Source organism: Macrobrachium rosenbergii, chromosome 12, assembly GCF_040412425.1.
Source record: "Macrobrachium rosenbergii isolate ZJJX-2024 chromosome 12, ASM4041242v1, whole genome shotgun sequence".
NCBI classification, from domain to species: domain Eukaryota; kingdom Metazoa; phylum Arthropoda; class Malacostraca; order Decapoda; family Palaemonidae; genus Macrobrachium; species Macrobrachium rosenbergii.
In genome coordinates, this window is record NC_089752.1 from 97,939,639 (window position 1) to 97,959,057 (window position 19,419).

Consider the following 19,419-nt stretch of genomic DNA (forward strand, 5'->3'; position numbering starts at 1 on the left):
CGTTTATCGACCCCCATTCAGTTCATCAACGCGGGACCCATCTATTTGTCAGCTACGGTCTAGGCTTAAAGTTTCCTTGCTTGGCCCATTCTTCGGTGGTATAAGGTCTAGGGCATACCCTTGTGTAATCTATCTTAAGTGGATGACAGCTATGAGAAAGGAGTCTTGAGATCTGTGGAAGATGAACCACAGGAAAGGCATGCATGGCATTAATGATGATTATGACCACGATTCATGTTGATATAACAATACAGATTGTGATAGACTAACGTATAATCATAATTTTGCATGTAATTTCAGTCAGTTTGATTTCTAAATCTTATTCAGCATGCCCATTGCTTGGTTTGCCCTTTTTGGTCTTTCTTTAAATTCAGGCTTAAAAGAACTTGTGTTAGATATTTAAATGATAAGCCTCATTAAGACTTTCCCCATCAGAGAGGGACAACCGACTAACTCAATTAGTGTAGCACAAGCACAAACCTGTTCTTGGTTGGTCTCCTGCAGCTATACTCACTGCTCATCCCACTAGGAAGACTGTCGAACAGGGCCCATACACCATGTAGTTTGTCTAGAAATGCCTCAGAGTAAAGGCAAAACATCTTGCACCCTGTTGTTTCTTGATTTCCTCATGGTTATATATATATATATATATATATATATATATATATATATATATATATATATATATATATATATATATATATATATATATATATGTGTGTGTGTGTGTGTGTGTGTGTGTGTGTGTTTCTTCTGATGCATGCATTATGTTAATCAAAACCAAGGTCAGAAAAAAAGTTAAGTATACCATAGTTTAATCAGACCACTGAGCTGAGCACCATAGGATTTAGCACTTTGGTTATCTTCTTCGTATATATACATGCATGCACACACATAAATAATTACAATTCAAGCCCAAGGATACAATGCAAAGCTTGCTTTTGTGGAAGAGTGTATAAAATTTTAATAAAAGTATAAAGAATGGCTTCCAATTTTGCCTATTGTCAAATTGTGAATGAAGGACATGAGGTTTTAAGAGATCTCACGTAGCAGGTTACAAGAAGCAGAATCAGTCTTGACTGCGAGAGGCTATTCGAAGGATATGAAACGGAGAAAGAATTTGTCTCCAGAGGGTTTGTAAAATAAAAGTAACTCGGCAACTCGTGATTCAGTGAGGACGAGTTGTTTACCGCCTCTCACACAACACAGCCGCTGGCCAATCGGCGCCCATCAACAGTCCGCAGTTTTCTCTTAGCAACAAACCAAGAGAGATGGTGAACTGGACCGAGAATATTCTTGATTCCCATTTCCGTGAGTTTCGAAACAATCAGATTCGTTGTTAGAAACAAGAAAAAAATTAGTGTGTGTATAGTATGTAGCTCAACAAATGAATCTTGTTCGACATGAACATCACCAAGGGATGGTTCAGCCAAGTTTTGTCTGGATAACTGCAATTTGTAATAATATGTAACGGCTTTAGTATTATTACTATAATTTCCTGTGGTTTCAAACAGTTGTGATCTGCAAAATCAGTTGCAACATCAATGTTACTGAGGTTGTTTGAGAGACTTGGAAATTTAAGGATGGATTTTCATGAACCCGGGTCTTTTAAAGGAACTCCCAGCGCATCATTATCTTGACTCCATCGTATCGCAAGTCTTATCACTACATTCGTCGTTAATGTGCGTTTTGAAAGTGCCAACGGACGCTTCATTGCTTGATGTACTTGTGTTTTATATTTGCTATGCCGATATGTGTTGTGAGTATAATGGCTGGCTTGGGAGAACATTTTTAAAGAAGCCTTTAGATAACGAAATAGGAGCCGCTCCTAATGACACATATGATTTCATCGTTGAATTTATGCGCCGAACATACATTAGTTTTGGAATAGAAACAACGAAACTGCTTTTACCTTTATTCGTCAGTCCTCAACTATCAAAGTTTTTAGTGCCTTGGAAACATTCTACCTTTCATGCATTACAGTGTGTTGACACGTTAGCGAATCAACACAGCTAACTAGTGACGTCACGGGTCTGTTTCTTAAAAATAATGGAGCCTCATTTTACTTATAAAAGTAAATTCTAAAAACAACAAGGAATTATAAAATTTAGAAACTTTCATATTCAATAGTAAATGTATAATTATATATATTAAACTTACAACCGCAGATTAAGTCGCCTAATAATAGTTCCGAATAGCAGCAAGCAGTTCTCCAAAAATTGTTGGTTGTTGTGCTTAAATGGCATTGTATTGTACACGAAGATTAAGTAGCTTCCAGGTATAGATGGACAGCAGAGAAAATTTATTTAGCAGATAAATTAGTAGGTAAATTAAATGCAATAAAAAGATTATCAACATTCTCCAGCGTCAAGGTCATGGAACGGTAAAGGCTCCAAGGTCATTTTCCGAATCAGCTTATCAAAAGATATTATTATTATTATTATTATTATTATTATTATTATTATTATTATGATTCAAAATGTATAAATATTCTTAAGGAACAAACTACATGGTCATTAATTTCGCCAGTAACCTAACCATCCAAAGAAATATCTGTGAGAAAAGTAGCAAATAAAAACTAATGTCATTGCAAGTCGAATAAAAACAGAATGAAAACCGGCCAAATTAAGTAACACTTAAGAACGCGGCGTTTTAAAGAAACATTTTCAATATTCTAACGGTTCATTGTTCAAAACTATATATGCATAAAATAGCAACTGCTGCAATGTACAAATAGTTTGCGAGTTATATCCGTGGCTTTTTTTTTTTTTGGTTAAAAAATGGGCTCTTCTGACTTTTCTTTATAATGAAAGTTTTCTTACAGAGTGCGCTTCCTAAAATTACGATTTTCGTAGTAATTCATTCTTGGCTTTTCGTCTTATTCCATTAAACAACAACAACAACAATAATAATAAAAACTGTTGTGCCGGCTTTGTCTGTCCGTCAGCACTTTTTCTGTCCGCCCTCAGATCTTAAAAACCACTGAGGCTAGAGGGCTGCAAATTGGTATGTTGATCATCCACCCTCCAGTCATCAAACATACCAAATTGCAGCCCTCTAGCCTCAGTGGTTTTTATTTTATGTAAGGTTGAAGTTATCCATAATCGTGCTTATGGCAACCATATAGGACAGGCCACCACTGGGCCGTGGTTAAAGTTTCATGGGCCGCGGCTCATACAGCATTATACCGTGACTACGGAAAGATAGATCTATTTTCGGTGATCTTGATTATAGGCTACGCTGTACAGAAAACTCGATTGCACCGACGTTTCTTCGGCACATACACATTTTTACAGGAACTTCAAAGGATCCTTGTTTGTAATATGATTTTCAGTCCTTGATGTTGCTAGAATAAGCCATTCATGCGCTAGCAAGGGCTCTTGCGCCTAGAGCAGCCCGTAACGGGAATCAGCGTGAGAAACAGAAATATGAATCAAGTCATTGCTCTAACGAAGAGGAAGATGAGACACGCATAGTTGCAACCATCATGAACCTTGAAGTTCCCGTATGTAAAAATCATATTTGGGCTGTAAGACGTCTTTCCCCCCTAAGATCAGAATTTTAAAAATGTCAAAATAATAAAGATTACTGGTATTCCTCGTGAAAACCATTTTTGGGCCGTGAGACGTCTCTTTTATTTGCCATAGGAAACGAGTTGTTGGAACGTGGATATTCGCCGACTCTACTGACAACAATATTGGCATTAATAATAAAGATTTTTGTCTTCCGCTCAGTTTCATAATTCTCTTTGATTTTTACCATCGAATGATCGATTTTGTATCGTTTTCTCTCAGCTACTCATCAAAATGGAACAAACATCTGCCTTTTGTTGGTGTTATCTATGAAGTATCTATTATCGCTACAGATTTGTACAATCTTATACTTTGATTATCAATCCATGTAAGCGACTACACAAGTAAGATATTGTTTCATCTTCGCCTTTTTAGGAGTAAAATTTATTCTTTTTTAGTTAGGTTATTCAGTATTTGGATGTAATAACAATCCTACTTTTCTATCATTTCTGCGTGCTTGGCATTTTCTGGAGACATATTTTGCTATTTATCTCCTACTTATTTGTCAGGTGCATTTATCCTAGTCGATGGAGTGAGTGTTTAAACGTAAAGGTGTGGAACGTAAAGGATGGACGACAGGCAGATATGAATGATTCGGAGTGAGAACGGAAAGGGTTAACGAAAACTCAAGAGCGACTGTGGAAGTGCCAGCTGAGAATACAAGAGTAGTAAAGAAGCGTTGAAAAATGGAACGGCACTTGCAGTTGAAGGCCTGTAGTCAGAGAGTAATTTAGAGGATGACCAGCATGTTTCAGGCTTGTCTGTATAAGGGAAAGATTCCAAAATGAATGGATGAGAGGAATGATTAGTTCACTATGCAACTGCAAGGGCGTTGAAGTGAATGTCAAGCCTAGACAGGCATGTCATTATTATATACCTGGGAAAGTGTGTGTTATGATGAGTAAAACCTACAAGAGAAGGATTGGCGAGTGAAGAGAAACGAGTATTAAGACGAGGAAGAACAATGTGTAGATAAACTGTTTATTATAGAACTGTTTTGTCAGAAATTTTAGAGTAAAAGGAAAAGTTACATGCTAATACATGTCCTACAAAAAATTTATGCCAGTGTTGTTAGTGATGTAATATGAGAGGTAGTGAGGATGTATGATTTACAGGGTAACTTGTTGACTTTGGTACGAAATTTTTATGATGAAAGCTCGTGTTATGTAATGTGAGAGTGACTGCTTTGGTTTGGAAGCTGTTTTGAATAGTTCTATGATAAATATGATTTAAGAAGAAAAAAGTCGGAGAATGGAGAGTGGATTTAGATGGAAAAAATAAGATTTGAAACAAAAGTTGCCATGAATAGAATGTGGAGTGGGAAATTCCTTGTAAACATTGATTCGTAAGACACAGGAGAAACTGCAGAGAATGGCGAGAGCGTTTGAAAGTTTTTGTAAGAGAAGGCTTAAAATGAAATCATGAAAGTTTACAGGTGAATGTTATTATAAATGGCTCATACTGGGTTCGGGAGTAAAGTTAACTGGCCGATGGTAAGATGAGATTAGAATGAGTAACAGAACAGGTGTGCATGCATTTCTTCCGTAAAAGGTGTAGAAAGAAGACGTGTGCGGACTATTTTTTGAAAAATAATTATTCGAAAAACAATTATTCGAAAGACAATTGTTCGAAATTCAATTATTCGAAAACAATTGTTAGAATGTGTAATTGTTCGAATTCACAACTGATCGAATTACAAGATATTCGAATAAGCAATTCTTCGAAATGAATATTATTCGAATGAGTAGTTATACGATAAACAACTCAATTGCATTGTTTGTTTTTTAAAAACATTTTTTAAAATACTTAAAAAAACTTGCTTTGGTAAATAAACCACCGGCAAAACTTTAGTGTTATTTTTGACGCTTTCCTATCTAGAAGAAATCTCTTAGACCTTATGATGGCTGAATTCGTTAAGAGTGAAAAAGGAAAACCAATGTTATTAGTGGATGGACATTTATTTGTTAAAGACAAGAAAATACAAGATAAAACATATTGGAAGTGCCATAAATTTTCAAGTTACTGTAAATGTCGTGCTATAACAGTAAACGAAGATGTTACTGTTTCTAAAGAACATAATCATTCAGCTGATCCAGCTGATATAGAAGTGCGAAAATTTATGGAAAAGGTTAAAGACGACGCAAAGCATACACGTGACTCCCCTCATTATATAATTTCAACCGCAGCTTCAAATCTTAGCGAATATGGAGCTCAAGGATTGCCAACTGTAAACAGTATTAAGCGTTCGATTAGAAAGGTTCGCGCGAAAGAAAATTGTGGACTATCAACACCAAGTGATAGGATGGATATAGTGTTTTCAATCGAATATATGAAAACATTCAAGAATGACGATTTTCTTCTTTTTGACTCGGGCATGGAGGAAGAGAGAATATTAATATTTTCCACACACGCAAATCTTGATGTTTTAACTTCGTGTCAACATTTGTTCTGCGATAGTACTTTCAAAACTGTACCGACACTGTTTGAACAACTTTATACTATACATGGCTCAAAGAATGGGTTTTGTATACCTTTGATTTTTGCGTTGCTGCCTAATAAAAAAGAACAAACTTACGTTAGATTTTTGCGAAGCGTCAAGGAATTGACACGACTATCAAATATTGATTCAACACCAAGTGATAGGATGGATATAGTGTTTTCAATCGAATATATGAAAACATTCAAGAATGACGATTTTCTTCTTTTTGACTCGGGCATGGAGGAAGAGAGAATATTAATATTTTCCACACACGCAAATCTTGATGTTTTAACTTCGTGTCAACATTTGTTCTGCGATAGTACTTTCAAAACTGTACCGACACTGTTTGAACAACTTTATACTATACATGGCTCAAAGAATGGGTTTTGTATACCTTTGATTTTTGCGTTGCTGCCTAATAAAAAAGAACAAACTTACGTTAGATTTTTGCGAAGCGTCAAAGAATTGACACGACTATCAAATATTGATTCAATCACTACTGATTTTGAACAGGCCATGATAAATGCTTCCAAGAATGAATTTTCCTCAGTCAAGCTTTTTATGGTTGTTTTTTCCATCTATGTCAATGTTTATATAGAAAAGTATGCAATGTTGGTTTAAAAATAAAGTATGATACTGACGTAGAGTTTTCAATGAAAATTGAATGCTATTAGCACTGGCATTTATACCAGAAGAAAGCGTTGTTGAAACTTTTGAACAGTTAGCAGAACAGGAGCTATCTTCACCCGAATTACTTCCGGTACTAGATTATTTTGAAGATACGTGGCTTGGTCGGCCAGGTAGACGTAATGCGCTCCGTGCACCTTTGTTTGCTATAAATATTTGGTCTTGCTTTGAAAGAGTTAAGAATGATTTCCCAAAGACCAATAACTTGATTGAGGGTTGGCATCGAGCATTTTCTCAGCAAGTCGGCGCTGCTCACCCATCATTATGGAAATTCATCGACGCCCTGAAAAGAGAACAGTCTCTCACTGAAATTAAAATTGCAAAATTAAATAGAGGTGAAGAATGTGAGAGAAGCACCCGGAAATATAAAGAAAGCGCAAAACGTCTCAAGAAAATAGTCGATAGCTTTGAAGAATATGAAGACGTGATCAAGTATCTTCGCACAATAGCCCATAATTTAAGGCTGTAATAAAATGTCTGATTTCCTTTTTATATTGGTAGTATTATTTTAAATTGCTTTTAAAATATTTTTGTTTTGTCATTAATGTGCAAAGACATGTAAATAAAACTTTAATTATTTTAAAATATTTGTTAAATTGCTTTTAAAATATTTTTGTATTTGTCATTAATGTGCAAAGACATGTAAATAAAACTTTAATTATTTTTAAATGTTGTTAATTAACATTAATCCTATTTTCCTTTATGGTTAGGTAAAGTATGTTATGAATTCTTTAGAAATGAACTTTATAAAAACAAACAATGCAATTGAGCTTTTTCTCCTATAACTACTCATTCGAACAATATTCATTTCGAAGAACTGCTTATTCGAATATCTTGTAATTCGATCAGTTGTGAATTCGAACAATTACACATTCTAACAATTGCTTTCGAATAATTGAATTTCGAACAATTGTCTTTCGAATAATTGTTCTTCGAATAATTGTTTTTCGAATAATAGTCACCAAATCGAAAGAAGAGTAGTGTCTATGGAAGAAAAGGATGGATTATATGAAGGGTTGTCAACTCTGTTACTAAAGAGAAGTTCGGTACTGCATGCATATGAAAAAAACTGGCAAGCTTTTGCCAACTGTTGCATATACTGCATGTGTGCGAAGCAAGATGGGTTACAGTAAGTAAGAATCACAATGTGTAACAAAAAAAGTGGTAAAAGTGAAGATATGCAAAAAGACTGATCAGAGGAAACATACACACACGCACACATACACACACATATATACATATATATGTGTGTATATTATATATATATATATATATATATATATATATATATATATATATATATATATATATATATATATGTGTGTGTGTGTGTGTGTGTGTGTGTGTGTGTGTGTGTGTGTATATATGCGCGCGCTTGTGTGTTCCTCTAATCTAGCAAGCATTCTAAACAATACCTCGACTGAGTATTAGCGGTATATGTCATGATGCTTTTCAGTCAGTGGTCTAATCACTATGAATGTTATATCCTTTAATCATATTTTTCTCCCAGGTTTGATAACAAATAACTCCTAGTATTGAGGGTTTCTGCCGAGAAAAAACATTAAATGCACAGTTTGTCATTTTTTTCTCAACATAACACTGGTTGTATAACAGCATATTTGTGTCAGTAGATTTCCACCTGTTCAGTAGTTTAATTGTTGTTAGTATTCTAAAGGTAGATAAAGCAGTTATAAAGACATGAGTGGCATTTTCTCATTAATTAGTGCAATACACATAAAAAAAGGCATGAATCTGGGATTTTCAGAGCTGATTCATTAATTCTAAAGTGTTATGTTGTTATTATTATCATCAATCGAATACGGATTCTACATTTGGCGTTCCAGCATAATCAAATAATCTCTTCCAGATATATGGGAACTGGAACGTTTCCAGTACCCATGGCCGACTCCAGACATGGTTATCCATCGAAACCATCAAGTGAAAGACTTGCTGGCCGCTGCTTCTGAGACCCCGGTGAAGCAGTTCGTCTTTGTGCAATGTCTGAATGATTCCCCAGACGAAGCAAGTAAGAATTCACAAGTCTTGCAAAAGCTGGTGACATGTCATGTAAATATATATTTCCCGTAGTGATTATGTCTACTGCCTCGAGTCAGAAATGTAAACATTTTCGTGGCATTATTCATTATTTTGGTAGCATTATCAACCGGTGATATTCGTGCCCCTTGTTACAGAATGGGTTATGAGCTTAGCAAAAGAGAATCCTTGTATCAAAGGCATCGTCGCTGGTTTAGATCCATCCTGTCCACAGGTGAGCATCTGATTTCATTAACTTTTGATTCAGTGTCGTCTGCGTTAGCAATTTCTTTTCTCCTTGCTGCAGTGCACTCCAATCTCTGCCCAAAAGTGACCTTGGTCTGCATGTACCTCTTTTGCTACAATTCTGCTGAAGTGACTGACAAAGTTTTCTCACAAGCACGCTTGTACTCATCCTCAGGCAACTACCTCTCACATGTACTCCGCTGAAATTAGTAACCTCTGTTCAGTAACTGATTCATTTCCTCCGTGGCTAAGCTACGATTTTGTTTCGCTTCTCTCTACCTTTTTATTCAAAATTTCATATTTTAATTTAATTTCGGGCTAAACGAACCTTTTCCTCCCTTCACCATTTCTTTCCACTCCTTCAAGCCTGGCTTGATAAAGACGAAACACTGTCTGTCCTGTTGACTTGTTGACTTCTGTATAAAATTTAGCCTTTGTGTATGAATTTAAAATCGGTGCGGAACTACTGTAAAATTTATGAACAGGAATACAAAAACACACACACACACACACACACATATATATATATATATATATATATATATATATATATATATATATATATATATATATATATATATATATATATATATATATATATATATATATATATATATATATATATTGTGACGAAGTGCCCAGTGTCTGATCTTCAAATTAAATCTGGTATCTAAAAGCTTGATATTTGATTACCAAACTTACCATTTATCCGACAATTATAGTTACCTCACAACAGCCAGACACCTGAACCCTCATCACACATACAAAATGACTGATTTCTCCAAAGGCAACAGTGATCCCTTATAAAACTTATCATTCATGAAAGAAAGCAGAATAAGTTCATTAAAACAGGTATGAGGTAAAATCAAAGGGCATCACTCCAATACCATTATAAAAGTCTAAGTATTTTTATTTCCCTGGTTCGAGCTCACTTCAATTACTTGAAGGAAAACAACTCACTTACCACTCTATATCTAATTCAAAGCAAAATTACTGGTGGGTCAATAAATGAAACTCTGATATAATAATTTTAAATACAAAAATTTATTTCTATTCAAAGATTATACATGAAGTTAACAGTCTCAGGGAAAGTTATTGTTAGTTGAAAACAAAACAAAATTGGATTAAATCTGAATTAATCATCTGTCAAAATTAAATCAGAAATTAATTTATTAATTAATCAAAAAATTATTCAAGTAAAATTTAAATTGTTAACAAAATTTGATTGAAAGGAAATACAAGTAAATTAATTCCAAAGTGTTAAACAAAATAAGGCAATTAAATCAATTAAACAAAAATGTGGATACAAAAGACACAGAAATATACTCTGCAAAAAAAGTGAATATAAAAAATGTAAGGCAAAGCATTAAGGCAATAGCAAACACACCACATATGCCTATATATAAAACTCTTCAAAAGATAAAGCATAAAACATACAACATGAAAAAAGTATTAAAAAGGGAAAAAAATAGAGTAATTTCATATAATCACTGTAAATATTATTTTTAGTGCACTAAAAACCAATGATTATGTTACAATACCTTGGTACCAATTTCTTCGGTTTTTACCAGGCGCTGTTACCTACACCCAATAAAATACACCATTCAGATGATTCAGACACATTTACTAAGGAATTAAACAGTTAAAGGTTATGAGTGACCATCATCTATCAAAAATATCAATTACGTTACAACAGGACACACGAGGTCCCAAGAGAGAGGGAGAGCAAACCACCGCTCTTCTCAGCACGGATAATAGCCTCTCAATGATCTCCTCTGTATGGGTGTCTATAGATGGCATGGCCATCCATACGAGTGCGTGGACGGGTCTTAGATGAGATTTTTATTTTAAAAAACTCTTTAAAAACAATAATTAGAGAGAAAAAAGTGGAATTACAGTTAATAATAATATTTATTATTACATAGTTTCAGAACAAAAGAATCTCCAGTTACTATAATAAAATGAAAAGATATTGTCTCATGAAAAATTCCTGAATGATGTTAGGCAACTCTGAGGTAGGATTACATGGAAAAGTATGCGTCGCGTACTTTTACGCACATTGTACCAAAGGAGGTCTGTGGTCTCTGAATGCTCTTGCTTAGTTTTTCACAGGGAGTGAACGATTGGAAAAGTAATGCCTGCAAATTTCTGTGCTGATATTAAGCCTACTTAACAAAAAGCCACTCAATAAAAGATCTCGCTATAATTCCAGATTTGCTCTAACCCTACTTATCACAAGTCATTCAATCACTCTGTCTAGCATATCATCATTGTCACTTTGCTTCATAGTACTGTATGAATCCAATGGAGTTGACTTCAATACTTAATGAAAGACTGAAATTTAATATTTATTGGCATATCAAAATATTTTTTTATCATCTTTTCAAAAAGAACGACCTCTTTCCCCTCTATTTGCAAGTTTAAAAACTGAACGTTCGCCATTCTTGAACCATCTTATTTCACCAAATATCTACCTCTTTCCCTTCCAATACAAAACAATCAGTTCGGGGAACGCCTGAAGAAACTGAAGGAGGACGTACCTCTGCTCGTTGGCATACGGCACATAATGGACCTCGAAACTCACCAGGAAGAATTTCTTATGAAAGATGAAGTTGCCGCTAGCATGAAGGCTCTCGCGAGCCAGAACCTGACATATGATCTTCTTCTCAGGTAAAATTGATTACCAAACATCTCGTGACCCCTTGGGATGAATGTTTTTAACCTGTGATGTGATGCAGATTCTCTTTTAATGGAGAATGACAGCATTTTCGCCTCATTATTTTCAACATGTCGTTTACTCCTTTTCATAAGCCTAAAGAAATTGGGGAAATAGGGAACTTCCGGCAGTATTGTTCTCGTATCAGTTCCCATATGAAACACTGGGTAGCGTTAATTCTATCCTCTGTTGGTAATTTTGACAGTAATCAGGAGTAAAGAACGAAATTTTGTATTGATTCATCGTAATTCAAGTGATTAGAAATTGACGTATGTACTGCATATTCTTCCACTGCACTAACTAGTCAATGATAAAATATGTTTACTTGCTTCTATTCTCCTATACCTCATTAGAAAGTTCAGCTATAAATTGTCTTAATATTAACTTATTTATATATTTCCTTTATTATTAATAACTAATTACAGTGTTTAGGCTTTTGTACCAACAAAAAATAATGATCAGTTGTAAAGGAATAACTGGTTAGTAGTAAATGCAGGTTTTAAAGTGTAAGGAATACCTTGTTAAAGTTAAGTATATCTTAGTTTAACCAGACCACTGAGCTGATTAACAGCTCTCCTAGGGCTGGCCCGAAGGATTAGATTTATTTTACGTGGCTAAGAACCAACTGGTTACCTAGCAACAGGACCTACAGCTTATTGTGGAATCCGAACCACACCATGACGAGAAATGAATTTCTATCACCAGAAATAAATTCCTCTAATTCTTCATTGGCCAGTCGGACGCTGGGCCAACAGCGTACTAGCCAAGAACTCTACCCACCCCTCCAATGAAGAACTAGGAATACCTTGTGGTGAACTATTGTTGGATCTTTGTAAATGAATGACAATGATTAGGACAAATATTGAAATTCATTTTCCTTGTAATTTAAATTTGCCATTTTTGACAGGGGAGAAATTCTCGCATAACAAGCCATACTTGAAGTAAGAACGTGCATAGAGATGAGTTTAGTATTTTTCACCGCTACTTCCTTAAGTATATGCAACACATTTTGTAAACTTTATGTTTTGCTATTTTCTTACATCATATTATTCTGTCATTGATATTACTTTCAGGCCTCCACTTGTCAAAGCAGCAACAGTTCTGGTAAGCAAATCACCGGAGTGCAAATTTGTCGTTGACCATCTGGCAAAACCTTACATTGCCAAAGGAATATTTGACCCGTGGTCTGAGCAAATGACAGAGCTGGCTCGCCACCCTAACGTCTACTGCAAATTGTAAGTTCTTGGCTTGTCTTAGTGTGATATCAGTTTTTTAGAAAAATGGCTATATTCGTCAAGTCTTCTCACTAGCATAAGCTAGAATAAGCAATATCCACTTGTGTTATGTTTCAATATTTTATTAGTTGTTAGTACCATTATATCAGGGCCCACTCAGTGGTTCCTGCATTATATAGATGAAGGATCCTTAACTTTTAGTGCTGTCATCTGCAGGGAGAAACGTGTTTCTAAATTAATGAAAATATTGATGCAAATGCAATGATATATATGTATGTACATATATATATAATATATATATGAAATTTTTAAAATAATTGTGGTTTCACACCATGATTTTATATACAATGATGAAGCTACAAATGTCGCTTAATATCAAATTCACGCTACCTAGGAATATCGCCGATGGAGAATTATCACTGAAGGGGAATTTATAAGTGGTAAGTGGATTGGTACTGCCAGGTCGATCCTCGACATAGATATTCTTATTCAGCAACTCCAGTTGATGTTCTATCTCTCTTGATAGCTCAGTTAAAAAGAACGTCGACTGGAGTTGCTGGATTTATTCTGTACCACAGAGGATCGCAGATAACAGTACCAATTCATTTATCACTTATAAATTCTTTTTCGTGATAATTCCTCATCGAGGATATTCCTGAGGTAGTGTAAATTTGATATTAAGTGACATTTGTAGCTTCATGATTATATGTATATACTGTATATATATATATATATATATATATATATATATATATATATATATATATATATATATATATATATATATATATATGCTCCAATAAGCCTTTATCCATTAAAACCTGTGGCTTCAAACATTAAAAAAAGAGGACAAAAGTCTCTACTCTGATCACCCACAAACTAATGAATCAATGAGACCCCACTGTATTGGAAAGATTCTGCGTCTGTATCGAAGCAAAGCTGCCCAAACATGCAAATGACCTTATAACCACACTGAGGGGGGCTTGAGGAAAACAAGTGTCAAAGGTTAGTAGATTTGAATGACACCGGAATGAGATGCTGTAACTCTACCTTCATCACGCCATGGGTTGAAGGCTTCTTTACCAGATGGTCATCAAAGTAAACAAAATAGCATCCTTCAACAGCTCCTCTCCCATGTATAAGGAACGAACAGGATATTGTAGGGAAAGGTAAATTGGAGGCTCCCCTTCCTCGCCTTAACAGGTTCAGATGCAAGAATGAGGCCTTACAGTCAGGCTTTTAGCTCAAGGAAAATCTTCTCTATGAGGTCTCCATACTAGAATGCCAAACCAGAACAAAAAGATAGTGAGACAGCTGCAGGCATAATAACAGGACCAAATAGTAAATTACTGCAGGAAACTTGAAATGGAAAAATGCAAAGGAAGCAGGGGCGTTATGATTCTCATTTGGCTCCTTGAACAAAGTGCATACACCAAATGTCTCCCAGAATGTGAATAATAGTAACATAGTAATTCAATGGTCAACAAACGTGAAGGTTAAAAAAAGGTCCCAGTGCAAAAAGAATGCACCTAAGAAAATTTTTCAGGCACTAGCCATACTTTTAAATGGAAGTTACTATACTGCAGAGAACAGGTGGCCGAAGAGCAAGATGATTACAGTTAAGAATTTCAACAGGTCATAAATTTCATTCCAAGGCATGCAGAAATTACTGGCCAAAGACGAAGTTATATATCTAGCCAAGTTAGCAACTTATGGTTATACTGAAATGGCTATGATTATGAACTATTACAATGCTGTTGAAGAAAAGAATGAATGAAATGTGTTGCAAGTGTCTCCTGCTCTGAGGAGTAAATTTCATGTTTACACAAAGATTTATGACCCATGAAAAAATGTGAATTTTGCCAGGAGGAGTTGATAAGGACGGGAGATAACTAAGGAATATTTAATAACATGCTGGGGTACCAGAGCGTCCTAGTCAGCTTCAATGCATCAATGACCATGTTACTCAGCCATTTTACTTGTCTGTTACCAAATGTTAAGGAGAATGATTCAGTCAGGGAATCTGCCTTCTGATGTTGAGTGATTGGGTGTCAAATCGGGAAGTTCATCATAAAATTAAACTTGTCATCCTTGTGCTTTGGAAGTAACTTGGTTTGTATCTTACAAAATTCATCACAAACCTTGGGTTGAACGATAGTCCCGATATCGTTGCCTTTCACAGTATTGGGTTTGTTGAATTCTCAGAATACCTAGAGAGCACTTATATTACTTTTTACTTATTTCATACAGTCAGTTTTACTTCCTATTATCGTCTGATGATTTTTCTTCAATAAGTTTACTTTTTCTTTTCCTATTTCACGTATAGACATCTATATTATAGAAGCTTGCTGTGCATGTTGTTAGCCTTTGTGCTCTTTCTTCGATAGTTATGCTCCTTACGAATAATAATAATAATAATAATAATAATAATTTTATGTCCATACAACAGGTCAAGCATGATAACAGAAGCTGACTTAGAGAACTGGAAAACAGATGATTTTCGACCATATGTAGAGGTAGGGGAAATCAATTATACCTTTCGTTAATAAACGGATGACCATAGCAAACATGCTATAACGAATGAATAAATATGTAATTCACAGCATTAAAATCAGAAAATTTAAATCACAGTACTAACCAAGATTCAACTGTTTATGTTACCTTTTCCATGTGTCATTATTTAAAGAAATCTCATATGAAAGTTTGCCCTTGTAGTTCATCATGTCTCTCATTCTATCCCATTACCAAATAAAGTATGTATGACCCCTTGTTTTTCTTTTTCCAGCACATGCTTAAAGTATTTGGACCTGACCGTCTAATGTTTGGGTCCGATTGGCCAGTTTGCCGCCTGGCACGTAACACAGATTATGGGACAGTGTACAACACCCTAAGGCAACTTTTGTCACATCTTCCTGAAGATCAGCTGAAGAAGATATTTTGTTACAACGCCAGGAGATTCTACAACATTCCCTAAGGAACAGTCCATATGATTCATGAAATCTTACCTTAGGGAATATTTCATTTGTCAGAAAGTAGGGTGTATTGACAGGCAGACAGTAGTGCTTATTTTTATATATTCTAAGTAAAAATATTATCTCAGTTTATGATGACAGTTCTTTGCCTAAAAGCATTATGAAAATATATGATCCAGCTTGAATACAGCATTATACTTCAGCTCAGAGAATTAGTAGGACGCTACAATACGACTTCGATGGTATTTTTACCTTGAAAAAGTTTGCAATAGGCACTGCATTGAAGTTACCACTTGAGGCCTTTAAAGATGATCCTTAATTTTCATAAATGCATTCTGCATGCAGCGTCATTTCTTAATTATGACAAGAAAGTGTCTCGCCTTGGGTAAAATAACAATTATATATGAAGCATATCTGGATGATACACCGCTTTGATTTCGAGTTGTCACACCAGCTAATTTAAAATTTCATTTTCGTTAGATCGTTCCATGGTTAGTCAGGATAGTCAGACATCGCTAACGTGTTGATACGTTTATAGTAGAATTGTAATTTAGCAATCTCTTTCAAGAGCCTCTCCAATAAGACCCAAGTTCCTATCTTTCTCCACATACCATCCCAACGTAAAATATCTTATATGACTATCTAAGTTTCTTATGAAGTTTTTGATATGTAACTGTTAATATATGTTGGTCTGGGATGCGTAAAAATCGCGGTCTGGGGCTGTCTTGACTTGTGGACGGAATTCATTCAGGAAAATAACGTTAAAATTTGACAGCGTCGTTTCAGGCGTCACCATCAAGTGGTATTATGTATGTTTCTCTGGATATAACCTGGTTTTTAAAGTAGAGTTTAAGATACTTAAAAACTGCAGATGTTTACTTCATTGAATTCTGTCTTTTTCTAATAAAAGGGCATTATTAAGATGTATTTGTGTTTGTTCTCCATTAGTTGTATCGCGCATTTACCATTTCAGCAGATAATATTTTTAAACAGTAAAATGTAAAACCTCTTAATTCCTACAAATCATGTATTTGGTTAGTATCACTCTGATCATTAACATGACTAACAACATTTTAAAGAAATACATATTTTAGTAGAGTATACCACAAGCTCTTGTTAAAAAAAATTAAGATAAAAGTGCAAAGAAACCATAAACATTATTACATATTCAGAGGAAATACTACTAATGGATGTATTACCAAAGCTTTGTACGAAGCTAATAGGCCTATTACTTTCAGTAAACATGCACTGAAGTCATACAACATTTCTTGTCACATAACAAACTGAATAAGCGACCAGGGGCAAATATGACAAAATATTCCTCAAATAATTCCACTGAAAGAGGTGTTAAGAAAAATTATACGTTTTGTCACAGATGACCCTCTCGGCCTCTTAAGACAGCTTGCAAACCTTCACTTCCGATCTTTGATAATCTCTCAGGTTTAGGTTTCAATTAGTAATCAGTTATTTATGATAGAATGATAAAGTAATCGTGGACGGAAGGTGTAGTTGACTCTTCTAAGAATTTCTTTTTCACCTTCAGCCTGAAGGTGCCAAAGCAGTCACGTCTACTGAAAAAAAATTACATTCATCTACCTCAAGCTCAACCACAGATACTGTCTTTGTCATTCTGTTTCTTACCATTTCGGTATGTGTGTGTGTTTTGTGTGTGTGAAGTCCTGGCAGCTCTGCAGTCTCTGAGGACAGGGAAAGCCCATGAACCTGATGATATTTTGTGAGACATGCTCACTGTTGATGGCTTCACTTCTCTCTGCAAACTGATTTCAAATTATTTTCTATTAATAGCCAGTGACACATATATCTGTCCTCCTATTCCTGGTGGTGTTCCTTGGAGATCTGTGTCTTTCCTCTACACTTTTTTCTTTTCATCAGTGAACTTCTTCAAGTCCCCGTGCTCTACCCATTCGTACGCAGATAAATCTGCTCGCCGAAGATCATTCACATTTTCCGTCTTGCCCCCTCTTCAGTCTTGTTATGTCTCACTTATGTTTGCGTGGTTCTGTTACATTTCGAATTTTATCTTAAAGTTTGACCATGCGCAAATACCATGTGGCTTTCCTTATCCCTCTTACACAAGCTCAAGGTAAACGGGCACTGACACAGCATTTAACACACAAATGATCATCCACCTCATCAAGCTCGTTGAGGATTCTGAATCGGCTGTTGCAAAAATTTTATACCCACGAGCACTTCATCTATAACGCAACAATCGTTGAATCGATAGTTTTACTCAACTCCTTACATTGTTTCTTTTATGAATGTTTACTCGTTTGCTTTGTAGGTAGGCCAGTTTCCACTTGGCATTGCCAGTTTCCATTACACACACACACACTATATATATATATATATATATATATATATATATATATATATATATATATATATATATATATATATATATATATATATGTATATATATACAATACAGGTGAAAAATAGAAGCATTTAATTTAAACTTTATAGATGGAGAGACCTATTGAAAAACTTGCGAAAGTTCTTGGGCACTTGATAATTACACACACTATATATATATATATATATATATATATATATATATATATATATATATATATAATACCAATAAGTTCAATTATTCTTTCATTTAATTCCTAACTCATCTGGCCCAAAATAAATTATACCCAAAGAAGTTCATGTGAATTGAATGAACCAGTTCCGTTTATCAAAGTCACGCTAGGAATAAATAAAATGGTTGCTTGGGCAAGTTTTTCAAGTGCACATTTATTGTATTTAGAATATCAAGAAATAATTCAACTTGCGTGCCATATTTTTCTGAACATCATATTATGATCGAAGTTTCCGTATCATCTTCAGAGTTCCTGCAAACTTGCATGTTGTCAGATTTCCTGGATCACAAACCACAGAACACTGGGAAAAACACTTGGGGTATTGTGATATCCAGCTAATGCTTTAGATACTTGCTACAATAAAGCCGCTATGGCATTCTGTGAATGAGTCAGGAAGAAAGAATTGCCGAAGAACACTTTTTTTTCTTTTTTTCATGGTCTTTGAGTCCATCAAATCATTGTTGAAAATATTTCAAGGAAATGTCATCTTTTTACACAGCACTGTATAAACATGCTTATAAGAAACATTCCTCAACAGGATAGCAAAATTGCTTATAAAACCAATGTATGGACTATGTTTTTTTGTATTTTGGGGCAAACGAATAAGGAATTAGAGGTCAGATTAAATAAATCAACATAATTCAAGGAGAACTGGCCTAAGAAATATTAATGGTCTTTTCGTATACCTAAGAGAAAAATTACATGTAGTTCAATTGATCACATAGTTTTATAATCAAGATGCAAAAATATTTCTTGAAACGTCTTAGAGTCTGCATTATTAAGACAAAATAATGAAAATAATATTGATTCCAGGTGTATGTAATTATAAATTATCATGAATTTGTAATGTTCCCGCTCAGCGGGTTCTCTAT

General features: G+C 34.8%; 1 protein-coding gene across 2 annotated transcripts; it reads left to right on the top strand.

The window, feature by feature from the left end:
• Window positions 1-1,077: 1,077 nt before the first annotated feature.
• Window positions 1,078-16,864, top strand: LOC136843777 (L-fucono-1,5-lactonase-like). Of its 2 annotated transcripts, none has more exons than XM_067112486.1 (7): window positions 1,078-1,311; window positions 8,606-8,764; window positions 8,931-9,007; window positions 11,522-11,688; window positions 12,808-12,969; window positions 15,419-15,485; window positions 15,755-16,864. In XM_067112486.1, the coding sequence occupies exons 1-7, from the start codon at window positions 1,272-1,274 to the stop codon at window positions 15,941-15,943; spliced, it is 861 nt and encodes a 286-aa protein (XP_066968587.1). In that variant the 5' UTR covers window positions 1,078-1,271; the 3' UTR covers window positions 15,944-16,864. The 2 variants fall into 2 exon arrangements, with proteins under 2 accessions (XP_066968587.1, XP_066968586.1); XM_067112485.1 differs by lacking the exon at window positions 1,078-1,311 and adding an exon at window positions 1,641-1,759.
• Window positions 16,865-19,419: the final 2,555 nt, after the last annotated feature.